Source organism: Candidozyma haemuli, assembly GCF_002926055.2.
Source record: "Candidozyma haemuli strain B11899 chromosome Unknown H_2014730914, whole genome shotgun sequence".
NCBI lineage: Eukaryota > Fungi > Ascomycota > Pichiomycetes > Serinales > Metschnikowiaceae > Candidozyma > Candidozyma haemuli.
The window spans coordinates 844582-872505 of record NW_020289907.1 but is presented as its reverse complement, the minus strand read 5'-3'; the positions used below and the strand labels follow the sequence as shown (position 1 = coordinate 872505).

General features: G+C 44.3%; 3 protein-coding genes and 2 non-coding genes across 5 annotated transcripts; 3 read left to right on the top strand and 2 right to left on the bottom strand. All coding sequences in view use genetic code 12, as the record gives it.

The window, feature by feature from the left end:
• Window positions 1-2592: 2592 nt before the first annotated feature.
• On the top strand, window positions 2593-3699 carry CXQ85_004887 (methionine aminopeptidase; the record flags this gene model as incomplete). Its single annotated transcript, XM_025488493.1, has 1 exon — window positions 2593-3699. The coding sequence occupies one exon, from the start codon at window positions 2593-2595 to the stop codon at window positions 3697-3699; it is 1107 nt and encodes a 368-aa protein (XP_025343155.1).
• A 102-nt stretch (window positions 3700-3801) lies between these two features.
• On the bottom strand, window positions 3802-3874 carry CXQ85_004886. The gene has a single exon. It is a non-coding gene; the product is annotated as a tRNA-Ala (tRNA).
• Window positions 3875-7553: 3679 nt separating this feature from the next.
• Window positions 7554-7627, top strand: CXQ85_004885. The gene has a single exon. It is a non-coding gene; the product is annotated as a tRNA-Ile (tRNA).
• Window positions 7628-8993: 1366 nt separating this feature from the next.
• CCT6 (chaperonin-containing T-complex subunit) lies at window positions 8994-10694 on the top strand (the record flags this gene model as incomplete). The annotated part of the gene is made up of 1 exon (XM_025488492.1): window positions 8994-10694. One exon carries the CDS (start codon window positions 8994-8996, stop codon window positions 10692-10694), a length of 1701 nt encoding a protein of 566 aa, XP_025343154.1.
• Window positions 10695-24328: 13634 nt separating this feature from the next.
• CXQ85_004883 (uncharacterized protein) lies at window positions 24329-24694 on the bottom strand (the record flags this gene model as incomplete). The annotated part of the gene is made up of 1 exon (XM_025488491.1): window positions 24329-24694. One exon carries the CDS (start codon window positions 24692-24694, stop codon window positions 24329-24331), a length of 366 nt encoding a protein of 121 aa, XP_025343153.1.
• Between the last annotated feature and the right edge of the window lie 3230 nt (window positions 24695-27924).

Genomic DNA, 27924 nt, shown 5'->3' with positions numbered 1-27924 from the left:
CGCCCCCTGCCGAATTACCCCGCTTCCAACTATAAAAACCGGCCAATTCCCACTTTTTTGGACCAGGTTTTTCCTCGGTTTCCGCCCCCTCTCCTGTACATAAGACACAAACCGGTACTTATATGCACTCCCCATCATCCCTCACCCATTTAAGCCCAAATCTCAGTGCTTCAAATCGCCTGAAAAGCAACATGACACAATCACCTGATGGTGGAACACCACCTGTTTTTCAGGTCACCCAGGAAGAAAAAGAGGTGATTTTGGCAGTTAGGGTCCCTTTGAGCCTCGCACGACCATATTTTAAATCAAAAATTGACCCCTTTCTCCAGTTAACTCCTTCGGCAAAACCTGTCAAATCAGACTAAAAAGCTTCTTTCCTGCATATAAGCCTCGAGGATGTACCTTCTTTGTTTTTTTTGTGAATGTATGGGAGTAACAGAATGTGTATTAGATAAAGAGTGAAAAAAAAAAAGAGTAAGATATCGCGGGGTGTTATATGCAGGTTGAATGTTCAATGTTGCAAAAAACCATCCCCCATTTTCCCCAATCCCGGAAACTTGAGCCATTATAATACAAATTGAAGACTTTCATCTTCTTCTCCATTAAAATCTGCGTCGATTGGTACCAAAAACATCCCAATTCCCTGCCTTGTTGCCGAGAAAAAGCCACCTCGCTAGCAGCCTCAGCCTCGTTCACCAAAACCACCTCCACGGTTGCTACTTATGAATTCCGAAATGTGGGGAATCCACTATGGCGTAGCAAGGGAAAGGATCTGGAATGCAGCGGTTGTTCCTGGGCCGGTGGCTGGGTCCGTGTGGGGTGCGTCTGGTTGAGTTATATTTGGAATTGGCCATTTGAAGGTCTGGGGGAAGGGGAAGGGGAAGGTCAAGAAAGGAGGTGAAGGAGGGAGATAAAACAGGAGCAATGTAATTGAAGGGAAAGGCTGGAGGGTCTGTTTGTGGCTGGGTTTGGTGTATTTGGGTGCCTTTTATGGGTATGCTAAATGGGTCAAACGAGCTCCTTACACCTCAATTACACCAGTAGACGCTTAGAAAACCACCCGCTGCCACTCTACATACTCTTAAACCGTGCCCACCACCCAGGGGGTCCGTTGGTGACGTTTGAAATATTCTGCCAAAAACTGGTCACGTGACATGTCACGTGACCAAACAGACCAACATCAACACCGGCCCGTTTCCAACTCTTATCAGTACCACAACATGAACGTCCATAATCTCACTTCCCAGCAGATCCAGACCCTCAAAACGCTGTGTCTCGACGGTATGTCTTTCCTAGACCCCTCCCTGAAGCCCCAAACTAACAGCAGCACGTGAATTTTCATACTCCCCATACTCCAAGTTTCGGTACGTCCAAACCACCCAAAACCCTTTCCAATTTCCCAAAATATACTAACTTTAGCGTTGGTTGTGCTATACTTACCGAAAAAGGGACCGTAATAACCGGTGCAAACGTCGAAAACGCTTCGTATGGCGCTGGAATCTGTGCTGAACGAACTGCCATCACCAGATGTGTCATGGAAGGACAAAGGGAGTTCCAGGCGATTGCCATTCTGGGAGATCTGAAGGAACCGATAAGTCCGTGTGGGATTTGCAGGCAGTTTATTCGAGAATTTGCGCCGAAAGTGCCTATTTTGATGTTTTCTGGCCAGACTGATGAGATGGTGTGTCGTACGCTAGAAGAGCTACTTCCAATGAGCTTTGGCCCTGAGCAGTTGCAGTAGGTGGGGCAGAGGAGGGGGAGAGAGGTGGAGAGAGGTGAAGAGGAGAGAGGTGATTTAGTGGTTAAGTGAAGAGAAGAGATTTAAAGGCAGGTTGGTGGGATGTGAGGTGATTGAAGAAGATGGAGGTGTTAATGGAGCAATTGAAGTGATGTTTTGGTGATTTTGCTTGGCTTGTGGTTACCTGAACGCTGTTTTTGGGCAATTGACGATGGAACTTCTGGAGAATCACTGGTTATGCTACTGGTCCATTGGATACTCCATATTCCAAGATTCAACGAATGATTTGCTTTTTCACCGAAAGAGCAACCCATGGCGTTCCCTAGCACCGTTCCCACCTCTCACAACCCCAACTTCCCTCCCGAAATCTCGAGAATCCACTCACCACCTCATCGTGTGCGGATAGGTCTCGAACTTCTGGGGAAAGTAACACAAAACCAGTGGTCCGGGTATTTCCAAAAAGATCTTGCAATGGAAGACACCCCGGAAGATCGGAGGGCCGTTCCTAGCCAAAATTCCACCATCAACACCAAAAAGAGCCTTTTTTCTGGACGTTTCTGGCCCTCCATGGCCTTGTCCGAGTGCGGTGGGTGCAAAAGTGAGGAGTATGGCGCCACAACTTGTCGAAAACGGACAGAAATTTCACAAGAAGTTACCAGCTCCTTCAACTACTTTTTCCACATCCTTTCATCCACCCAATTTCTCTTTTTCATGGATATTGATGTTGTTGGGAGGTCCATCTTTCCTTACACCCGTGCACCATCACCAACATCCTCACGAGATGAGCATTTTTTCCACCAGACCTTCCCCAGACCTTTCTGGAACTCTCCAAAAAACCTTCCAAAACCTTCAGTATGGCAGTTTGTGCAGCTCCCACGTGCGGAAACGAAACCCTGTCGCAGCTCAAATGCCCAGTTTGTCTCAAAGACCATATTGAGTCGGTTTTTTGCAACCAGTCATGTTTCAGAGCCGGCTGGGCCGTCCATAAAGCCGTCCACCCAGCGGAAGACGGCCAGCCGTTTGATCCGTTCCCTAATTTCAACTACTCGGGCCCCTTGAGAGCCGCTTACCCGTTGTCGCCTCGCAAAAGTGTCCTTAAAGACATGAAGAAGCCAGACTACGCTCAGCATGGGAAACCAATCAGTGAAATGAAAAACGACAGAACAGGCAAGATCACCATCTTGCAGGAGCACGAGATCAACAAGATGCGCAAAGTGGGCAAGATCTCAAGACAAGTGCTCGACAAAGTAGCATCTCATATCAAACCAGGCGTCACTACAGATGAACTTGACGCCATTTTGCACAAGGAGTGTGTTGCCAGAGGTGCATACCCTTCGCCGCTTAACTACTACAATTTTCCTAAATCCATGTGTACTTCTGTGAACGAGGTGATTTGCCATGGTATTCCTGACCAGCGGAAGCTTGAAGATGGAGATATTCTTAATTTGGATATCACGATATACTTGTATGGCTACCACTCGGATCTTAACGAAACGTACTATGTGGGCGACAAGGCCAAGTGTGATCCAGACATCGTGAGGCTTGTGGAAACCACCAGAGAGGCATTGGACTTGGCTATTTCTAAGGTTAAGCCAGGGTTGATTTTCAGAGAATTGGGCTCTGTCATCGAAGACCACGCCACCAAGAACGGCTGCTCCGTCGTCAGAACATACTGTGGCCACGGCATCAACCAGTTGTTCCATTGCCAGCCTAACATCCCTCATTACGCTAAGAATAAGGCTATTGGTATTGCCAAACCAGGTATGGTATTCACCATTGAGCCCATGCTTTGCCTCGGCACGCATAGAGACTTGACGTGGCCCGATGGCTGGACGGCAGCGACCCAGGACGGTAAGTATTCTGCCCAGTTTGAGCATATGATGTTGGTGACGGAAGATGGATGTGAGGTGTTGACTGCGAGAGCTGACGACTCTCCAGGCGGACCTGTGAAGAGGATTTAATAGGATGAGGTGTTTAGAATATGATAAACAGGATGAGGAAGGTGTAGAGGTTGGAGAGTACAGGTTGTTTGGGGGTTGAAATAGTAAAAAAATGGAAAAAAATGGACGAGTCCGGATTCGAACCGGAGACCTTTCGCATGCTAAGCGAACGCGCTACCAACTACGCCACACGCCCAGTGGATAAGAGGTACATATGCTGGATTTACTAGAAACGTATTTTGGGAAAACGGGGTGTTTTGGAGTTTTTGAAGATTTAGGAGTGTTTAATGGAGTTTAAGGTTTATTTCTGTGGTTTTGAAATTGCCAAATTCCGCGATTTTGGCCCAAAAATGACGAAAATGCGTCAAATTTATAAGGATATCACCAACCATTCATGGTGACACTCCCAAAATCCAACTAATCCTTCTTTTTAGCTCTTCATTTGTTTTTGTAAAATTTAAGGTTTAATTTGATGTCTTTTGAGCTTCCTACAGTTTACTTCAACCTGTCAAAAAATTAAAACAACAATGATTCTCAACCTTCCCACTTGTAAGCCATACCGAGTCTCTAGATATCATGTTTCGTCTGTCCTTCTCGTTGTCTAATGCTTAATGGGCTTCTATTCTACTTATTCATTTTGGTTGAATTGATGTGGGCTATTGGAAATGATAGATATGGAATGGTGTGCTCTATCGGTGACAGTTCCTTGACGAATGTACTAGTCTATTGAATAGAGTGGCCAGTCAAATATCCCCCTAAGAAATGTGGTACTTTTTAGTAGGTTGCCTCATAAGAGAACGTAAATTGAGGGAAGTATTAGAAGCCTAAGATACACCTTCCCTACATCTTCCATTACGCCATATAAATATACATATATAAGTATATATTCAGAATGCCAACAGCTCCAGTAATCCACCCAATTCCTTGGTTTCATAGCACCTTCTCTCTTTTAATCTTATATTCTAGGACGAAACGTTAAACGCCTCTCCATGAACAGTCCTTTAACTGAGCAGGTGGACAGCTTTTGAGGATAACTGTAACTGGCGACAGAGCCATGGGAGGTGCCAAAAGCTTCACGAGAAAAGAACCCTGGTCATAATAATTCTCCTTAAGCACTTTACAGCTTCCCCATTGGTATTGCGGTTTATTGTACTTGATTTAGTCCACCTGTGTCTCCCTCCATACTTTCTTCCAGAAGACGCTTCATTCTATCAACAATAACCTTCTGAGTTGCCAATTAAGACATTTACTTCACTAAAGAAGACGAAATAAAAGGCAAGGAGAACTGAAGAAGAAGGTATAATCTAGATAAATGGCGTATAAGCTTGTCGACCATTTCTGTGTCATTTGAGCTTCTTTGACCGTCCACGGCGCCCCAGATCTACATCCAAGTAGCCTAGATTCTTTTGCAGCTACAATACGTTCGTAACATCCCTCCCTCCAATTATAAAAGAAATAGAACGACTCTCCTTTGTTCATGTAAGGGTCCACTGGGTTTATGTTGATTGACAGCACTGTATGCAGTATTTTGCAGCCATTCAAGAACCACCTGGCATCTCTAAATCCCCAAAACCCATAACCACAAGGATTCTAAGTTAACCAGGAGGTTCTACTTGCCCTCTATAAACCCATCCCTTTGTGTTCCCTTCGTTATTCCCAAAAAAACCAGAAAAAACAGTCCCTTACAAGCACATTCCATCTCCCAAACCCTTCACTTACCAACCCCAAACTGCCCCCTTACCCTAATCATTCCTCTTTCTCACTCCTTCCCTTCCCCCAAACCTCCCCTTCAACCTCCCATCAACCTCCCATCTCTACATTACACAAACACGCCTGGCACGCGGGAAGCTGATTGGCTGGGCGTGCCTCCTCACTCTCCCCTTTCCAAGCCCCCGCCGATCCAGTTCCCCATTCTTTTCGTAAACCAAATAATGGAAAAAGGGGAAGACGGGGAAAAACATCGTATTTATATATCCCCAGGCGGTTTGCAGCCCTGCTCTTGCCTTCCCTTCCCCTTCCCCTGCCCATCTTGAGGAGTACCTTTAACCTTTCCTTGTATGCAGTACGCCTCCCCAAGGAATATAAATACGCGACGAATTTCCACCTTTTTTTTCCTTCTTTGGGGGCCATCGGGCCCCCCTGCTGGTGGAGGGATGTTACCACAAATCCATTCAGTTGTATCGGAACGCTTAAATGCGGTTTTTGTCGGGGATACACCCCAAAGTTTAACATAAGATTGGGCAGCTTCACCCATTTCTTACACGAAATCCAAGCGGTTGCCGGTTACTATTAGAGAGTACGGCGCCGTCTTACACCAAAGAAGACTCAGAAAGTCGTCTACACATCGATGTTCAGGTGGTGCCTCGAGGTAAGGCTGACCGGGACTGACATCGTTCTTTTGCCATAGCTTCTCCCATGGAAAGGGGTTGCTAAATTTTATCAATAGCTTGCCACTGCGCAGTTCACACACAAATATAACCGAAGGGTTTAAAACTTTAACAACAAATATCTGTCTATCAAGAGATACAGGGCTCATAACCGGAGGGTTTTTTTCCACTCACAAATTTTGTCAAACACATAAGAAAATCCCAAGATCAGGGTACTCCAAATGTTGGTTAAAGGTTTGGTTTCTATCATCATATAGTTTTTTTTGTCCTTTAATCATACTATTCCAACAATCTCAGTGTAGGTGGAGGCCATCTCCATTTGTTATTTACTCTACGATCTGGGCTGGCGTACCGTTAGCTAACCTACGTTGTATCCAGGAATCTGGAAATCACATCTGTTGCTTTACTTCAACCTTCTTTCCATTCCAGTACTTCTCGTTCTGTCAAGTCATTTGCAGCCACTCCAAGAGTTCAAATTGACTCCATTTTTTCGTAGATCAGCCAAGTAGCATTCCTTGGAGGCCTGTTCTGCCCTTTTCAAGAAATCTACTGCCATTTGGTTTCCCCTGAAAAAGCTCAGTGGTATTTGGGTTACTGGTGGTAGATTCCTCTAACTGAACAGCTGAAGTGGAAGAAGTTCAGAAAGAAGAGTTGAAAGTGGATGGAGTTTCTTCTGGGTAATGTAGTGCTCCAGTTTAAGGGAATTGGAGATCTGGCTGATTCTTGGAGTGCTTAAGTCAAACTTTTCAAGACGGCTCTTACTTTGGTGATACATAGACTGAATTAAATCAGTTAAATGAATGAAAGTCGATAAATTGACCTGTCAAAGCTCCAGTGAACGTTTCGTGACTTCACAAATACTTAAAAAGCTTCTTATTTCATTTGTTTTTCCTTAACGTCCTCTTTCAATAGTTTATGAATATTTCTTCTTTTCAGCAAATCTTCAACTGTTTAAGTGTTCCGTCTTTAATCATCCAATCTTCCACAGAAAAGAACCGCCAGTCAGGACATAATAGGTTTCTCTTGTCCCAGAATTCCTTTCTTTTCCTTCGTTTCTTTCCTTTCTATCACTTCGTATTTATTCCTTTACTTTTCTCCAATTCAGTCAAATACTGTCTCTCCATGGACCATATGAGTTCCATCCAACACCCATTAAAGCGTGTATTTTCCCTTCCACTACACCACAAAACCCCAATTACTTCAATTAAATTTCCTCCAATTAACAAAAAAACCAACTGACAACCATCCACTGCCTTCCCCAGTCATCCCACTTTCGTACTTCTTCAACTAATCCACAAACTTCCCACAGAAACATGGAAAAAACGTAAAACGGCTTTAAAAATCCAGTTTTTGAGCTACGGCCTTGAAATTTCTCCAGGGTACTAAAATAGACCAGAAAAATCGATCAAACTACTTTTTATCCCATATTTTCCACTCCTACCCAAAACCAACCACACATCACCCTCTTCATAGTCCACCCATCAAGTTGGTCCCTTGGCCCAGTTGGTTAAGGCGTGGTGCTAATAACGCCAAGATCAGCAGTTCGATCCTGCTAGGGACCATTTCTTTTTGTTTTTTGCAGGGGATAGTTATACTTTTTGGGAGAAGAAGAGAAGGGCTGTTTTTTGGTGGTTTTTGGGCCGTTTTGGGGTTCTTTTGGACCAAGTAGGTCTTCTTCTTTCGCAGCCACTGGATGGTGGAGGAACCTGAGTTGGGTGGGGGAAGGAGGGAGGCTGGAAAGGAAAGAATAGTGATTTTAGGTCAATTTGGGTGCTGTGGTTACGGTGGTAGCTTTACTTTTTCAATTTTCCAGGTGTTCGTTGAGTTCTGGCAATTTGGCTGGAATGCGTGTGGAGAGTGGAAGGTAGAGTTTGAGCTTTTGAAGTGGATGTCTAAAAACGTAAAGGAAGCGTAGTAAGGGTTTCTGTGGGCCCTAGAAATTAAGAAAGTCGTTAATATTTTACTGTCTGCAATTGAGGTCTTGTCTTCACGTTAAGTGTACTTCCTGAGGGACCATACTAAGTAGGACGCCAGAGATGTCCAACGTCATCCAGTTCTAACCAATAAAAAGTAGCTCAGAACACTAATAATACGATAAGAAATATTCTGCAATGCTAATGTAAGACATTTAAGAGCCCTCTTTCAACTTTTGCTTGTTTTACTTGACCATTCATGGAAGCACCAGAAGAGTTCACCATCTCATAGACCTCTAAGAGAAACCTCCACCACCAGCACGAATTGACCAATAACCATCAAGATCTACCCTTATTAGAGCATAAATAAATCATAAAAAATCACTTCCCCCTCGACTCTCGAGCAAATCTGACGTTTCCCTACAACTGGTCCACTGGCTCACTTTACCACCAGAACAGTCCCTCCATCACCACTCCATTCCACCAAAAACACCCAAAACTCATTAACAAAAACATTCAAACAAACAATTAAAAGTAAGCCTTTTCCTCTATTCCCTATAAACCACCAGTTTCTCCACTTCCTTCATCCTCTCCCTCCACTCTTTCCTCCCCCCACCCACTGGCTGCAAACGCGTTCCACCAGCCACCGCCAACTCCCAGCCGTTCCACCTTTGACTCCAGAAAACAAACAAATTCAGTCAATTAAGCCCCCCTGAAACCACCCAGGCCCCATTTACCTTCCCTTCTTCCTCCACCCTCCACTTAGTCCACCCTCCCTCTCCCTCCTCTCTCACCGTCCACCGCACTTCCAAACCCTCCGCCAAATCACCAAAAAACACCCAAATCACGAAAAACAAATCCATAGAGCCCTCCAAACCACCAAAATCCACCCACCCCTTCCCTCAAAACACCCACCCCGTCAATGCCTGCCTTTCTTTGGTTCTTCTAAACCCTTGGGCCTCACGTGACCACCACCACATAAAATTCTTCACCTCCACTGTCCATCACCAACACCATGTCCTCTTCGATCCAGTTACTCAACCCAAAAGCAGAGTCGTTGAGACGCCAGCAGGCGCTCCAGGTGAACATCGCCGCCGCCCAGGGCTTGCAGCAGGTGCTTGCGTCCAATTTGGGCCCCAAGGGCACGTTGAAGCTTTTGGTGGACGGTTCAGGAAACCTCAAGTTGACCAAGGATGGCAAAGTGTTGCTTACGGAAATGCAGATCCAGCACCCTACGGCGGTGATGATCGCACGTGCTGCTACTGCCCAGGACGAAATTACGGGTGATGGCACGTCTACGGTGGTGTTGTTGGTTGGAGAGTTGTTGAAACAGGCAGAGAGGTTTATTTCAGAGGGAGTACACCCTCGAGTGCTTGTGGATGGGTTTGAAATTGCCAGGGAGACGTCGTTGAAGTACTTGGACAGTTTTAAGACGCAGCCTGAGCTGTTTGATAGGGAGTTCTTGTTGCAGGTGGCCAAATCGTCTGTGGCTACGAAATTGACTTCTGACATTACAGACGTGTTGGCGCCGATCGTGACGGATTCCGTTTTGGCGGTGCTGGGCGACGATGCCGATAAGAAGAACCTTGATTTGCACATGGTGGAGATTATGACCATGCAGCATGGCCACGCTAGAGATACCACTTTCGTCAAGGGTCTTGTTTTGGACCACGGCGCCAGGCATCCCGATATGCCACGTGTGGTGAACAATGCGTTTGTGTTGACGTTGAACGTGTCGTTGGAGTATGAAAAGACGGAGGTGAACTCTGGGTTCTTTTACTCGTCCGCTGAGCAGAGAGAGAAGTTGGTGGCTTCAGAGAGACAGTTTGTGGACGCCAAGTTGAAGAAGATTGTGGACTTGAAGAACGAGGTTTGCGGGTTAAACGGCGACCACGGGTTTGTCATTATCAACCAGAAGGGTATCGATCCAATGTCTTTGGACGTGTTGGCCAAGAACAACATTCTTGCTTTGCGCCGTGCTAAGAGAAGAAACATGGAGAGATTGCAGTTGATTGTGGGCGGCGAGGCCCAGAACAGCGTGGACGACTTGACGCCAGAGATTTTGGGCCAGGCTGGAAAGGTTTATGAAGAGAGCATTGGCGAGGATAAGTTTACGTATATCACTGAGTGTCCTGAGTCTAAGTCTGCTACCATTCTCATCAAGGGCCTGGCTGCACACGAGTTGCAGCAAACCAAGGATGCTGTTCGTGACGGTTTGAGAGCTGTGGCCAATGTGATCAAGGACGAGTCCATTGTTCCAGGTGGAGGCGCCTACTTTATGAGCTGCAACCACCACTTGCTTGCCAACGACACTGGAATCTTGAAAGGCCGCAACAAGCCAGGGATCCAGGCATTCGCCGAAGCTCTTTTGGTTGTTCCAAAGACATTGAGCACCAACGCCGGTTTGGACTCGTTGGAAGCTATTTCTTCTTGCCAGGACGAAATCGCCGAGAACCGCCAGGTTGGCATTGACCTTGCGTCTGGCGAGCCCATGGACCCAGCGCTTGAAGGTGTTTGGGATTCATACAGAGTGTTGAGAAACGCCATTTCTTCAGCCACAGGCATAGCGTCGAACCTCTTATTGTGTGACGAGCTTTTGAAGGCCGGCAAGTCGTCGTTGAAGGGCGGCCAGGGCGGCGGTGCTCCTGGAGGCATGCCACAAGGAATGCCCCAGGGAATGCCTCAGGGCATGCCACAGGGAATGCCTATGATGTAAATGACGAACTAACAACCTGGGAATGTATATATAGAACGCAGAATAATATATAGTCTTGCAGAAGGTGTAGAGGAAGTGTTGGAGAGAATTGGGTGGTGAAGAAAAGTCAGTGGATACCTGATTACCTGTACTGTTTTCTTTAAGTGATCTTCTATATGATATTACTTGTATTATAACTTGAAGAAGACAGTTGCAGCTGAAGCTGAAGAGCAGGAAGACGAGAACACCTTGGATGACCAGTCTGCTGGCGTTGAGGAGCAGGTTATGAGGTGACTATGGAAAGCTGTTTTTGGATTATGGTCTTTGGATATGTACTGAGGAGTACCAACAAAAATGGATATCCAATTGAACCTTCTGAGTACCTAAAGTGCTTTAACGAGGTCAGAATGTTCCCTTGAAGACACTCAGAGCTTGAATTAAATATCTCCTTCCTTCTCCAGATCATGGCTGGGGAGATGGTCTCTTTGTTATATGGTTTTTGCAGCCACTGAAACTGACATTGCTTATACATTTAAAAGGTGTTTTTGTCTTGGGTACTTTATCAACAGCCTTGCTTGTTCACTATAGGACCACTTCCGATTCCAGAGTATCAACTCGATTACTAGTATGTCAGGTCCACCCTATCTTACTGGTAGGAAGACCCCAGCCAGTTGCTATACCTTTGGGGCTCAGCCAGCGTACTTCTAGTCCTCGACGACTATTTATACTCGTCCAGTTTCCCTACTTTTCACAGCTCTTCATTCAACTCTTTCTTATGTCTTTGCACTATAAACAACTTTCGTCGCAACCTAACATAGTATTGGAAGTAAGGCACTTCTGATACATTCAACTAAGATGAATTATTCTACTTCTAAAGATTATAAGGCTTCACTTTGATTTCTTGATTTCCAGAACACTGACTTTGAGGTCGCTTTTACTGTTTCGGTTTACTAGTTGTTTATGGGGATCTAATGTTTATGGAAAGTGCAGTGGACTAGAATGGTAATTACGCTTTTCACTTTTCACTTTTCTGGCTTAAATACCTGGTTATTCAGTTTTCATGACTAAAGTGGATATTATAGAAGGTTGAAGTAGAATAGATATTCTGGTAAGTTGAAAGTACCTCTTCTCCTCTTTACCATTTGAGATTGATAAGTAAAGCGGGTGCCTTATTTTGTTAAAAGGCAGTTTCTTCCAAATTTAAGAAATGATTATTGTTTCAGAGGATCGAAATTCTTCTGAAGTGCTTTCAGACGCTGATGGTTTGCCTTAGATGGACTGTTCTGCCTATTCGTCCCAAATTGCCTGGCTTGGTCAGATTAATAGTGAATTTCACATCTCTTCTAGTCGTATTTTCTTACTATACGGAAGGAAAAAAGTGCCATTGGATGAATACCAGGCGCCTGGGAGAGTTCAGAGTGCCGATTTAATGAAATTTGTGCAAATGGTGCAGTTTTGGGGATGTGTTCAGGCTGGAGGTTCACGGGAAGCACAAGGAGACCAAGAGTGAAGGAAGAAATGCTGATTTTGGAAAACAAGGGATTAATAGATGAAATTAATGGAAAAAATAGCCTGAAAAAGTCCTGAAAAGCTGCCTTTTAATGCCTTTTCCTGGCGATTCCAAAGATCCACTTTCAGAGACAACATGTCTCAGTAAATGTCCATCAAATACCCAAAACACCTAAAAAAGTCCCAAAAAAAGGTCTCCTTCTTTTCATTCAACCCAGTTTTATCTTAATTCCATTCTTCAATCCATAAAACCCATTCTGTACCAGCTACTTCCAGACCTCACTTCCTTCATTTCATCAAATCCATCACCACCAGCCACCACTCCACGTTAAATCCGTCTAGAATTCCCCAAAACGCAAAATGCCACGCTGAACAGTCCGGAGTTAACACCGTAACTCCTAAACACCGGAGAAAAGACCACCAATCAAACTGCAACATGGAGCTTCAACATGGAGCTTCAACCATCAAAACTACAACCAACGACTGCAACCGGCCCACCGGATGCAAGTGAAGCAACCAACGTTTCGTAAAAAGTAAACTCTCCAACTCCCAACGTCACCGTCTGTGCTTCCGTTTTTTACCTGTCTCTTTCTCGACTTCACCAGATGTGCTTTGAAAACGTAAAAGTGAATGCACTGACCGACGAAAAGTGCAGATTGAAAAAAAACAATAAAATGATGATATTTTGAGAGAAAGACAATGAAGAAGGTGAAACATTGGATTTTTCATCACCCTGGGTGCTTCAAGATATGTATGTCTCATGTGGGTTGGGTGACGTCGTCGTCAGACGTCGTTCCGTAGTCGTTCCGTTTAGGAACGACGTAAAGACGAAGTAATTTAAAGAGAAAGCAAAGAGGAGAGAGAGAGGAGAGAGCAACTTGAGATGGTCACTTTATTCAGTTTAAGTTTCTGGAAGAACGGAAGGTGGCTGGAGGAAAAAGAAAAGAGGAGGCGGTGAAGTTTGACCGAAGCGGAGGCAGCAAGAGAAGGAAATGAAGAAAAAGAAGAAAAATGCATGTTTTTTAAGGTTTGCTAAGCCTCTGTGGTCAGAAAAAGCAGTGATGTGGGTTTTTGGGCTGTGGCTGGAGGAGAGGAAAAGAAAAGGGAAGATAAGGCAGGGGAAGTTACTTGACGTGGCTGGAGAGAGAGAGGGGAGAGAGACATTTGGGTTTTAGAGAGTCTTTAGAGAGATCTTGGGATTTAGAGAGAGACTTAAGTAATTAGAGAGAGAGCACTTGGTGATGTAAAGAGGCAGTAAGAGACCCTCTCTCTATTTTCTTAAAAGTCTCTCTATTTTCTTAAAAGTCTCTTTAAACTCTCTTTATTTCTCTCTCTCCCTTTACAGACATGATTCGTTTGTTCCTGCTAAGCCTGACGGGAAGGTGCATTCATTCACTGCAAATGAAGATTACTTTCCAAAGTCTGCCTGGACCAGAAACCTCCAGTATTTTCACCAAATTCAATGCAAAACGGCGTATTCCACGTTGCCCGCTGCCAGAGGCTGGCGAAATTTGGCCCGCTGGCGTCTTCAGGGTTCAAAGGGTTCAATGTAGGGATTCTTAAACTGAAAAGTCGCTGACGAGTCGCTGGCGAAGCCAAAGACGAGCAGCGGCGACGAAAACCACTAGAGAGGATCTTTAGATGAAGATCTATAGATTCTGCTTGTTTTTGGTTGTTTTCTGACGTTTTTTTTCTGACTTCTTTGGGGTCTCTTCACATGCTGGAGGGCCAAAAAGAGGCTTTTAAACGAAGGTCTAAAGAAGCATGAAAGATCTATTTTTTTGGGTTAAAAAGTAAGTGATTTGCGTGGATTGGCACGATTTACAGGGTTTACGATGGTTTAGAAGGGTTGGTGAAGGTTTTTGGGCAGGTTTTGGAGGGGTTTCTGGTGGAAAATGGGTGATTTGAGATATACAGAAGGAAGATACACAAGGGGGCTTAGACGAGGGAAGGATGGACAGAGAAGAAGTGGATTTTTAGACAAGACGTGGATTTGGTAGATTTGGGTGGGTTTTGGGCGTTTTTTTTGTGTTTTTTGGATGGTTTTTGGATGGTTATTGGTTGATTTGGGAAATGAAGAAAATGGTCAGTTTTTGGCCTGGAAAGGGCGGGAAGAAGGGGATTTTTTTGTGGAATATCAATGGCCAGGCTTAGTAGAAGAGGGAAGGAAAGTTTATGTACGTTTTTGGGCACTTCTGGTGGTTTTTGATTATGGTTAAGTGATTTAAAGTGGTTTTAGAGAATATGGGTAAATGGAGCCTCTGGAAATGCAGAAAAAAACGCCTAAAAACTGCCCAAAACAACTAGAGACTCGTAATTCACATAAATCACCCCATTTTGTTGGCTTTCCCGTTGTTTCCAATTACATGTGGACCCTTTGGATATGTCTTTTTCTGGAAATACCCTTTTTTTCATAAAACCCCATAAGAAGTCCCGGAGAACCGGCACTTTTTCGGCCTGGGAGGACCCTGGGACCTGGCCCCACCACGGCAAGTTCGTATTTGGTGCTTTTCCAGCTTGTTTTCTTGACTAATTATGTAATTTGTCACAGCCTGCTTTGGATTATGAGCCGCATGCGTCTTTAAAGCTTATTTGGGGCAGAGGAGGAGAAGATATGGTTACGAGGAGAGACAGGGGAGAGAAATCAAGGGATGGGGAGAGTTTGGGGAGGTTTAGAGAGCGAGTTTGGGAGGTTTGGGAATATAGAGAGTGAGAAGGACGTAAAATGGTACAAAAACGGTGCAAAAAGTGCCACAAAGAGGCGGAAAACGGGAGATTCGGTATTTCCAGTGAACTGGGCGCCGTGAGAAACATAAAAGACGTGAAATCAGCTTTTAAAGAGGTTGTTTACCCATTGATTTCTTCAAAATTGTGTCTTCCTCGCCATAACCTTCCCTAAACGAACAAGTGCCCTTTGTTCAACGCGTGGAAGCTTCCAAACAAACAAGAATGGCACCCATTATGATTGTCTAAATGAATTTAATTGTTCAAGATTTCAAACTCTACACAAAAAGAAGACTTCCATCCGAAAAGACCTACTTTTTCCCATTAACCGAGCTTGGCCCTTGTAAGCGCATAAACTGAAAAAGTCTCCCAAAACCCATGAAATCTCTTCAAATCTCGTCGGTTTTTTTCTTCGTCGTTTTACAGCCCGCCTCGACCTGCTTGCCTGCCACTTGGTAAGGCGGGTTCTGTTTTTTTGCTGGAGAGAGAGAAACCTTTGCCTTGCGGCTTGACATAATAACCCTTAGCACAGACGTTTGCTCGTCTAAGAAAAAAGACAACACCACCAAGCGAAAAAGCAAAAAAAAGAAAAGAAAATCGAACCTTAATGGTTTTTCTGGGGAGATATCCATCGGCTTAGAGAAGCCGGACGGAGACGCTTTGTGTTAATTGATATTGGTTTTTGGTTAATTAAGGTTTCTCCCGGTAAGCGCATATAGACAAAGGCCCAGCCCCGCCTCTCCTTTGTTCCGGTGAGGGGCACGAGAACGCACGAGCAAGCGGAGGGAGGGAGGGAGAGAGGGAGGGGCGATAAGTAAGGCTAGGTTTTTTTTTTTTTCTATTATTTTGCAGGGTTAATACACTTTTTTTTTTTTTTTTTTTGAATACTATGTATCATGCACCACGGCCGAATTTATCCGCCGAGGGCCGCGCCTCCCGCTCGCTTTTTTTTTTGAGGGGCATTTTATGCATGACAAAACATGTGGGCCATGCATGTCGTACATGAACAATTAACACTTGTATACAGGTTGCGCCACACAAGAACAAATAAAACCACGCGTGGTGGTGATATCTCCATGATAACTAAGCATAATTCATTAAATAAAAAAACACAGTTATTTGAAAAAAAAAAGACGCCCTGCTTAGGCGAAAACCTGTACACCAGAAGGGTCCCTGCTGCCAACACCCCCTACGGCTCCCTACGGCTCTCAGAGAAAGAAAATGCAGCCGATAGGGCCGGTCTGGATCGGCCTTTTTTCCTTAGGAAAACCATAGAGGGGGTATTTTCAGATGCTTATCTAAATGACATATTTTAAGGTGTGAGGCTTAGACGGCCAAAACGTCTTTTTTCTTCTTTCTTCGATTGCGTTTATTATTTCCATTATCACTTAATATTAATATTCATTGTTGTACGGCAGGTAAGGCTAGTTTGCGTCCGTAGGGTGCATGGAAATCCATTGTAATATCCGAAGTCACGTGATTCGGGAAAACCCAATTATTCCATCCTCGACATTCTCGGGTTAACTATCCCTTGGCGAGACAGAAACAAAATCGGTTAGCCGTTCGGTGAACGGCTCCAGAAAAAAAAAAAACAAGAACCTCTGGGGTTAGCGAACGGAGGGACCCTGGGGACAGGACAGTGCTTGTACTTGGCGTTTTTCTTAACTCCCTGTGAATGTTTTTCTTTCTAAATGCTGGTGTGTCTAGGTAATCCCCCAAACCGAGTGGCCCACGCGCGACACGCAGGACGTCGACTGCATGACAGCGCCTTAACTAGACGTGTTGGTTAGGAAGCCCTGTGTCACGGCTCTCTTAAAGAGACGAATGAGAGGAGTTTTGCCCTGTCCGCATGTTGCAGCGTGCAGCGTGCGCCATGCACCAACTCAAACCCATGAGCCCACGCAGCAGCATGCGTCATGCACGCTGCAATGCATCCTTCTGCGCCGCCCCAAAAAGCTGTGTAATGCTTCTGTTTTTCTCCAAACCTCTCTCTAACTTCATACATATGTACAAATTTAAAAAAAAAAAAAAAAAATACCCGCCGCCTCTGTTGGAATACATGCTCTATATGCAGGCATGATGATATCCTGTTGCCCAGATTCCTATAGTTGCTATGATGATGACCCTCTTACTTGCTTGCCATCCAATGTCTTCACTATATAAGGATGGCATCTCCCATCCTTCTTTCCTTAACTAGTTATCTCAATACACTACGAACCACTCTTTACTATAAACCCAGCTATGTCCGTTACATAGTCTTTCTTACCTACAGTCGTGCACCCTTCATCTAACATCTTTATAAAGATGGTAGTTAGCTTCGGCGCCATCAAGAGTTGATCAACTTTGAAGGGTCTTCAGACTACCATGACGTCTTCTGTGTACAATCGTCGTAAGGAAGCAAGAGTCCTCAGACTATTGAACCATTCTACCGAAGAACGAAGAAGATCAAGACTATCATAACTAATGAACCCAATTGACCATACTCGGATAAGAATAGATTGGGAAAGCAATGGTCTACTAACATGCTCGTTGACCAACAGTTGGACCCTCAGCAAACAGTGGCTGAGAACTTGAACACTGAACAACATATCAAACATAAGCTATTGACTATTGACTATACGGTTTGTCTACTACAGAGAAGAGTTCAGGCTTACGAAATTCAGGTGTTCATCAGTGACGGACTGGAAACTTATGACTACAGCAGAACAACTAAATAATACGTTCCAAACAGACTAGCGTGCTTAGCTGGGAATAAACAACAATGGGCCCTGACATCAAGAACAACATATGAATCTACGAGACTACAAATCTTTTTTTAAAGTCAGGAAGTCTCAAACAAAGCACGCTAGACGTAAGGCTCAAGGCAAACTCCATGCATACATAACAGAGATTAGACAGAGAGGAACCACAATAACTCAGTGGTACCCACAAACACAAGAGCAAACGGGATAAGTTCCCTGATAATAGGGAAGGCATCTATCTTGGAAAACACAATAGAACAACAGTCTTTGTGTAAGGAATCTTTCACTTCCCGGGAGCTCTTGTGAGGCGAGAACTTTTATAACTGTCATCTCTGCATTGCAGGTGGAAGAGCCCTATACCATTCAGCGGTTGGAGTCCTTCGACTATGCATCATCGACTATGCATCATTAACCCTAAACCTAAAGGTCAAGAAGGAGAGACGTTGACAAAGCAACGCCCTTCTAAGAAGTCGAGGACATGGACACAAATTTGACGAACAATCTAATTGTGATAGAAAATTAAAGAAGCAAAACTCATTTTTCTACACATTTGCACAAACTCAGCCTACACATCGATTGGTTATTACTGAGTCAATGCAACTACTCCAGCCATCATTACAGAAGGTAGAGTATAGATGTTTCCAATGTCTTTATCGGTGTCTAGCACTTCCACATACAAGGACTACTATGACATTTACCGGGAAAGTCCAAGGCCAAAGGGTACCAAGAGTTTAAATACATCCTAAGAAATCTGCTTTACATCTATCTTAATTACAAAGCAGTTGGCCGATTTCCGAATAGTCTACAATAATAATGCAGACTCGAGGTCCATACCATCTACGCTGTACTACAAGACTGGTATCATTTCCAAGATGACAAATCTCCAATTTCCCCGTCTTTCCGCATTTCTTCCAGCCTAAGAGATAATACTCCCAGTCTTATGCAACTCAAAGTGCCATGCTTATTAACTTTTACCTGTGTAACCTGTGCATTGTTCTGGACGACTATCGCCAGTAAAGCTCACTAACATGGACACTGTTATTAGAAAGACTTGGAGAAGCAAGATACACTTGCTGGGATACGAGGAACGGACATGGCCCAACGCGTCCAAGAATGAGATCATCAAATCGTTAATTGGGCCACAGATGCTACATTCTCCTCAGGAAACTCAACAATCAATGAACAGAGCTATGTTACTGAGTCACCGTTGCAATTCTACCACAATACTGGCATTTCGAAGCGTCATGAGTGTGAAGCTGTTTTTTCACCTCACAACCCCAACTGGGTTCATGGCTAAACTTAGGGCCGGAATATTTGATCATATATCGACGCATCGTCTCGTATGAATGAACAAGAGTATACTTATGCCAAGCAACGAGACTAAACAGCTCTGAAGCGCCATCCAGTTCTGGAGCAAGAACATCATTGAAATAACATCATTGAAATGTGAGCTAGAAGTTGAGGTTTCCACAAGCAGCTTGGACAGAAACCCCACTTGATGCCAAAGGGGGATCGCTGCATTTTCGACATCCATGAGACACGAGCTCACTGAAGGTTAAAGCGACAAGGGTAAAGAAATTACATTATCATTGACCGGCAAATGTACCACGATACAGGTAGATAATGACTGGCACTTCGTTATTCTCATTAGAAACCAGGAATGTATGGTAAGGTGACCTTACTTTGGTACCTCAGACCATAATTGGCGCTCCATTATGTCTCATTATTGACAAACCAACCCTCGCTCTAACTCGCCAACATCATAAGAAAAGCGAAGAAAGAAAATCCGCTTAAGCTCGTGTTTCCTATCCAGAAAGAGCGTACTCTAATAAGCGCCGCTGGACTATATGGCTACCAGGTCAGGTACTCCTCAATCATTCTCGCTCGATAGAAGAGAGTCTACAATAGAGACCCACTATCGTTAAAAGGTAAGCCATTTATTCGTTATCTTAATAATTGACTTGCGAAAGATTTGAAAGCAAAATATGACCAAAGGAGAACAGGTCTCTCCGTCGATCGTCCCTTTAGATAATAGGTGGATTATTATTGACACTTAAAGCCCGTCAGTAATAAGTATATGAAGCTAAGCAAAGCACATTATACCAGGTTCCACCACTAACCACATCTTGGAGATGTGTTAGAATGCTACTAACAGCGAAACAGCGAACGCAGAAACTGCGTCAAGTGGAGTCAACATTTTGACTCTTTACAGTCCAGTTCCAGTTGACAGAATCACCAACGCCTACGCACAATTCTAGGAAGACGTTCTTAGAGTCCTAAGCAAGCCATCCCACTGACTTCGTCCAGAATTTTTTTGACCTCCTTACCCCGGAAAGTTAAGGAGGATGTTTCTCTGGCGGCTGGTATTAAATCTTCCTCTGACAGGGTGGAATGGATACCAGGGAAGTCACAATGCAAAAAGACATTGAAGTAGTGAGAGTGGGGACCTCCATGAATCTTGGCCGGTTTAGGAGAGTACAAGCCTAGAGGGCAGGCTCGAGAGACGAAGTCAACACAGCTCCGAGTACTGTCCCGGCTAGCAGGACAGCGTATGCATCGTCGGTGAGTTCAGAACGGTTTTAGACAAGAAGACTACTATTCAAAGCGCATGGTGCCAAATTGGCGAAAGGGGGAATTCATGTGTTGTTCTCACTTTCAGATCTATATGAGGGAGATACCTCCCCGAAGGTCGCCAATTTACCATTGATTTCCATGCAGCTATTTAAGTCAACCCTAATAAGAGGAACCAAAACAACATAACAAGAATATCACTACTAATCAGAACCAAAGAAGGATTGCACACTTGAAGTGATGATCATAGGAAAGGAAAGCATGTTAAGAACGGGTTTAAGTTCACCAAAAGACTTCAAACACATCCGCAATATCTAATAGGTTGAACTGGAGAGTTAGGGAGTCACCAAAGTTCCCCCAGTTATACTTCGAGCATGAAACCTAACGGATAGCAGGACAAGCACACTCGCCATAGAAAGAAAAAGGGGATAGTGAGAGCAGGCACAACAGTCAATCAGGTTCTCAACCAAGGAACTCAACAGCCAGCAATACAGTTCGAAACAGCTAAATTAAACGTTGGTCCTTAACAACTAACATGGATGCTTAAACAAAACGATGTCGAACTTTGAACTGATAAAGTTAGCTGGACCTGATTTCACTAATCCCAAAGGAACTAAACCACGAAACCTTGAACAGAGACTTCCCCTAATGACACACTAAATGGACTACGCATGCAACCTTGGGCTGATCAAATAGGCTTTACTCCCATAAGAAGGAGACCTGTCTTAAAGAGTGGATTACTAGTGAACAAGGCCAGTCGCGTTGAAGACACAACATAGAAATGTACTCAGAGATTATTTGTTAAAGGCGGCTATGACGGAACATGAGCAAGTTGCGAGACAAGAAGTCAGGAAGAAAACAGCAGGTTACCTGGGACAATTGCAAATATAGAAGGACGGGTCCTACGGAAGATTTCATCAAAGAACTATCTGAAGAAGCCAGATACTTGTTAACCTAGCTACATCTCTTGCGCAACAAAGATAAAGGGAATTCACCCTACCGCCGAGCTACAATAAATCCGCGACAACCTTGGACAAAGCAGAGAAGATAAAATAAATACTCTGCTGTGGTACTACAACGAGAGATAACAACCAGTTTGTCATGAGGTGTCTCTACCCAGATGTAATGTCTTGAGCACCATGAGCGTCCCGACCATACGGTTGCAACACTCACAAACATGTCTAGGTTCTCGTTGATGTGCCTGTGGGATATAGAGTAACAAACTCTATCCCAGTGGAAAAGCGAAAGTAAGAGGACAACCGGTCCCAAGAGGACAGACGGTTCCAAGAGGAAAGAAGTCAATTTTCGAACGAACGATCAATATGTGACTTAAATAATCGTCGAAGAATCAAAGGAATCAGAACTGTCATTCATCATCAGACAGTTACGCCCTTCACGAAGCTTTGGGCTCAAAATTCAGTGTCATGGACAATCATTTAAGTGGTCCTTCGAATGTCCCAAATCCTTAACAACAACTATACGAACATTTACAGACTACTTTTGATAAGGACGCTCCACTGATACAGGCCATATCTACCCGAACTCAAATGAATCTTAGGCCACAGGCTAAGAACGGGTGTTGGAATACATGCTCTATATGCAGGCATGATGATATCCTGTTGCCCAGATTCCTATAGTTGCTATGATGATGACCCTCTTACTTGCTTGCCATCCAATGTCTTCACTATATAAGGATGGCATCTCCCATCCTTCTTTCCTTAACTAGTTATCTCAATACACTACGAACCACTCTTTACTATAAACCCAGCTATGTCCGTTACATAGTCTTTCTTACCTACAGTCGTGCACCCTTCATCTAACAGCCTCCTCGAGGCAAAAAAACCAAAGTATATCTATAGCAACAATTTCCAGGAATCTAAAGGGGTTTTCGGAATTTAAAATAACCGATTTTTAGAGTGGAAATCTAACTCAAACTCATAACCTCTACCCACATTTTCCAATCCTCCCCCCCAAAAAAAAAACCGTTTCCCGTCCCGGCGCACGCCCCGAGAGGTTTTTCAGTCCATATAAACAAAGAAAAACCTACTTCCCCGTTTTTTCCAGGCCTCAAATATCCATTAGGAAGGCTCCCATCCAGAAAGTTGATGCTACCGGGTGTCGTTGAACATTAAAAGTATGTACCAAAGAACTGTCTTCCTAGGAAGCGTTTTGGACGGCTGGGGATCTCCAGGATCGACACAGCGAGTGTGAATTGACCTGGGGCTCGAAAACCAGCCGTTTCTGGCGCTTATCTATGGAGATTTACATGAAGAAGATGAATGTCGAGGAAGAAGCCAATTGGAGGTTACTGGAAGGCTAATTGGGCTTGGAAGAAGGTGTATTGACGTTTTTTTTCGAGCCTTTTTGGGTTTCTGGGGACCTACTTATTGGCCTTTTACCTGAATATTCCAGTTATCCATGAAAAGTCCATATAAACCGAGTGAAAGTGATCCAAAGTGGTTTCGAATCCTTCTAGAATGGTCCTTGAACGTTGGTGTTTACGTTGGAGACGTGGTTTTCCCGAGAATCGTCCCGGTCTGACCGAGGTCGTCTTGGAAGAGTGATTTCGAGAACCAGAAGTCGGAGAAAAGCACAGAAAAGACGTGTAATCAGCAGAGAGATGGTCGTAAGACCATCACGATGCTGATATGTTGTTATCCTGTCGTTTTCCCGGTTTTCTGGCGATCTCGTGAGCCCCAAGATCACCTCTCCAAGGAACTCCACTACACCTCCAACAAACCACCAAAATCCCCCAAATACCCTCCCAATTCCAATCCCACTACGTTCTCCATCCAATTCCACGTCGTTTGGTGCCTCCCCCACGCTCGTACCCCCACGGGATCCCCCACAATCCCAAACATCACCATCTCCCCCACGAAACAACCAAACCCCAAAGTATCTCCACAACCAGCCATCCAAACCAAACGAAACCACCACCATTCGATTCCCCTCCATCCCAGCATTCCATTGGTACCACTTTCACCCCTGTCCGTCCACCCCTTCACCCTCGACATCCACATTTCTCCAAAAACCCAACCCAAACCCGTATACTAACCCCACCAGTGAGCCAGTGGCAACCGTCGTGGCCCTCGTACCCCAAAGCCAACGCCCCCAACGTGGCCAACCCCACAGGGCAAAACCAGGCCCCCAGGACCCCCTCTACACCTACGGGATCCCAGGAAAGTACTCCAGACCATCGTTCAGCAATGATCCAGAAAACCCGCCTCCAGCAAACCCCAACGCCGCCCAAAACGGGCCCAGGCAGCCCCTCTACTCCCCCAACCCCCTTTCCCAGCCTTCTGCCGGCCCAGATCACCCCCAGCAGCCCCCAACCCAGAATCTGGCCTTTCCTCCTCTCCTTACCAATACATGCAATATCCCTTACAACAACCGCCCATATTGCCGCCAGGATTCCAAGCATCCGCTCCAGCAGGCCCCCAGGACTTCCACGGCGACCAGTGGGACCCGGCCATCAGCAGCGCTGAGGCTAGAAATGGGTCTATCGCTTCTCGGTCTCTGGACAAGACATCTCGCCAATCCAGAAGCTCTGTAGACCAGAGCAGTCCAGAAACAAGTGGAAGGAGTTCGTCGAGCGACCAGGCAAAGCCTAGATCGGCTTCTGGAGGTAGTGTCACCAAAAGATCCCGAATGGGATGTCTTACTTGTCGTCAAAGGAAGAAGAGGTGTTGTGAGACCAGACCCAAGTGTTCCGAGTGTCTGAGGCTTCGATTGAACTGTGTTTGGCCGAAACCGGGCACGGAGCATAAGAATAAGAGCAAGGAGGTGAAGAGCCAGGAGAATACGATGGACCATGATGTGTATGGGAAGATTAAGGTGTTGAGGGGGATTGTTGAATACCGAAGTGCTTGAGCAGCGGGACAAAGCTTGCTTTGGACCGCTGGTCAAGACGGAGGTATGCTTGCTTTAGGCAGACTTTGAGCCGTGGAACGAACACGTAGTCGCCAAGACGTGAGTCTTGGTGATGCAGTGGAGTGAGACGGTGAGAAGCTGTAGAAGTGGAACCAGACATGTTTAGCACTAAGCGATGACTGGATCCTGGAGAGAGGACGTCAAATTTCATCCTGTGTTAGTTTCACCTTGTTTGCTTTGCTATTCAAAGTTTGGTGGCTGAGTATGATGGTTCTTGGTATTATCCAGTGAGAAGCTGTAAAAGTGGAACCAGGCTTGTTTAGCACCAAACAAGTACTGAATCATGGAAAGAGGACTCTGAATTTCATGCCATCCCATTTTCACCTTGTTTGCTTTGGTTTTCAAAGCGTTGGTGGTTGTTTGCTTGTGTACTCGGTGTAAACCAGTGAGAAGCTGTACACGCTGAACCAGCGCTGACAAACAAGAACCAAACAGCAGGTCATGAAAAGACGCCGTCAATCTCCATCCTGGCTTGATTTCATCTTCTTTGGACTTGCTCTCGCCACGTTGCTGTACGGATCCCTTCCTACTTTGCCCAAACAACATAATGCGACGCCGCTGACGAACCAGACCTGCTACGCACCCAGAAACACCTTCATTGAACTCCCCACGTCGTCTAGATCCTCCAATTAATTCGTGGAAAATTCACGGCACCGTTGGATGCCGTTTGGCGGTGGTTATTGGACATTGGCTGAGATGAGCAAAAGGGTCAGCCAAAATGGAACCAGAAGGAGATGAGGACTCAATAAAAGTGGCATAGCCTTCTTCTGGACGCCAGTTTACCCCATGCAAGTTTTTGAATCGTTTGGTTGACGTTTGGTGTTGTTGGCTGACTGTTACTGCTTTTTCTGGTACTCAAACAGAAGGTCAAGGTTTTTCGATACTGGCAGCTCCAAACGCCACCAAAATTGGCCACCATCTTCTTCAGCACCAGGAAAATCCAAATCCAGTTGTTTTGGTGTTGTTTTCGTTGTTTTTGGGTATTTGGTTGACCTCCCTCTGAAGCCCTCACATCGCCAATGAGGCACTCCAAGCACCAATGAAGATCAGAAACCACTCAAAAAGCGAAAGAACGTGTTTGGAATCGTTTAAGCACGGAATTGACATTCTTTCCTGCTTCTTTTGGTCGTTTTTTGGACGTTTTTGGACGTTTTTTGTCGTTTTTTTGTCGGTTTTTTGATGTTTTCCAACCAACGTCAACAAAATTCCCCAAGAACAACCTGAAAAAGACGCCGCCGTCGTCGCCGTTTCAAAACATCCCCCTTAATTCCTGAAATTCCCCCCAGGAATTCCTTCCTGATGCTTTCTTTGAAAGCACCAACTTGTATTTGTAATAGAGTTTTTTAAAGTTAATATAAACATACGTTATAGAGTAAATTTGGGGTGTAGAAGATGAAGAAAGGAGGTTTTTAGTGGTTTTTAGTGGTTTCAAGTGTCTTTTTGGTGTCTGGATGGAGAAATGGGTGGTTTCAGGTTTTGTCCTAAAGAGGCACTTTCCAATAAAAGTGAATTTTCATTGTTTTCTGAACTTTCTGGAGCTCTTTGCATTAAAGAAGACTCTGGATTCTCTTGTTTTGGTTATCCACATCTTAAAAGGCCAAAGAGTTCGCTGCCTGGATGAGCTTAAGAAGGTAAAGAGATTTGAATGGTAACTGGAGAAGATGGAGCTTTCAGGTTCCTAGTTTCTGGCTTTCTGGGCTATATTTTAGCTTCTTTTGGGTTGTTTTGGGTTGCTCAGTTCATGGTTTCTTAGGCTGAGTACACACTGAATTCCCAGGTTCTTCAGTTCCCAAGTACCTGAAGTTCTTAGTTAATTAGTTAAACAGTTTCTTAGTGAATTAGGTTCTTGAGTTCTTCGGCTCTTACTCTCTTAAGCTCTTACTTTCTTAGTCTCTTCAGTTCTTAAGTACCTTAAGCTCTTGCTTTCCTACCTTCTTAAGTTCTTAGTCTCTTGAGTTCTTAAGCTCTTAGTTAATTGGGTACTTAGGTTCTTACTTCCTCAAGGTCCTAGTTTCTTAGTTAATTAGTCAATTGGGTACTTAAGTTCTCAAGTTCTTAGTTTCTTAGTTAAGTAGGCTCTTCAGCTCTTATCTTCTTAAGTTACTACTTCCTTCAGTCCTTGGTCTCTTCAGCTCTTACCTTCTCAAGTTCGTAGTTCCTTCGATTCCTCAGCTCCTGGTTAATCAGGTTCCTCAGTTCTTTCTTACCATGAAAAGAGACCCAAAGAGTCACTTTTATCCCAATTATAAGCATTTCCTGGTCACCTCTCTTCTTCACCAACCCTATTCAGACGATCCAACAAGGGATCTGGGTCTTTTCTTGCTAGTTCTAGCTGCCAATGCTTCTTTTTGGCACGTCTGGATCCAAAAAGGTCTAAGAAGTTTACCTAGAAGCTATTTGAGCTGTTCACTTCAAACAGGCTTTTGCTGCTTTTTTAGGTTCTTTTCGGTTATGTTCGGTTCTCTTCGGCTGGGCCATTCAAGTCATACTTAACTACGCTGAGTGGACTCTTATTTGTTCTTCAGTTCCCAAGTACCGTAAGTTCTTGGTTTCTTACCTTCTTACCTTCTTCAGTTCTTAGTTGCTTAGTAAACTACTTCATTAGTTAAGTATTTAATTGGTTACTTAAGTTCTTCAGTTCTAAGTTAAGTTGGTTCTTACTTTCTTACTTTCTTCAGTTACTACTTTCTTCACTTCTTGGCTTCTTCAATTCCTACCTTCTTAAGTTCATAAACTCCTAGGTTCCTCACTTCTTCACTTCTTAGTTCCCCCAATTCCTCGGTTCCTGGTTATTTGGCGTCTAATGTTCAATTTTTCCCAGGTTCCTCAGTTTACCCTTATAGATCTTCTCCTTTGTCATCCAGATCTTGCTGACGCCGACTGCCTCGGTTATTCAGGAAAACTATCAAATGTGAGGACTTCTGGAGGTTCTGGAGATTCTGGTTCGTTTTGGAGGAAGAAGCAGCCAAAAGAACAATGGATGGTTATTATGATAAATCGTCGTTCTACGTTCATTGACAGGCCTCAAGAAGAATCGATGGTGACTTTCTTCTGTGCTTCCAGACGGTGCTGGGATGGAGGAATCATGAGTACTTGGAAGGTCAATTGGTGAATAAGAGAATCTTTTGAGGTTCCTGGTTTTTGGATAAGTTTTCTGAGTTTGTTGAGTTTTCTAGTTTCTTAGTCTCTTCAGTTCTTAGTCTCTTCAGTTCTTAGTGATTTGGGTACTTAAGTTCAAGTTCTTCAGTTCCTAGGTTTTACTTTCTCACTTTCTTAAGTAACTACTTTCTTCCGTTCAAGGTTTCTTAAACTCTTAGGTTCTTAAGTTCACTTCATTACTTCTTCAACACTTCACTTCTTAGTCCCTTCAGTTCTTACTTTCTTCAGTTCTACAAACCTTCAGTTCTTCAGTTCTTACTATAAGTATTCCAGTTCTCCAGTTCTATAGTTCTTACTTAATTAGTTTCTTAGCTAGTTAGTTAGTTGGGTACTTAAGTTCTTCATTTCTTCGTTAATTGGTCTTTTAAGTACTTGAGTTCTTACGTTCTTCGGTTCTAAAGTACTCAAGTTCTTCAGTTCGTAATTAATCAATTTTTCAGTTCTTAGTTTCTGGTTTCTTACTTTCTTCAGTTCCTAGCTAAGTCATTGGTTGTGGTTCAAAACTACCAGAAAAGAACAAACTGATGGTTCTTCTTCCTTCTTTAAGCCAAATGAACGTCGGCAATGTTTTAAACTCTTTGATTTCCAACCAACACCAGAATGTTTGGTCATTTGTG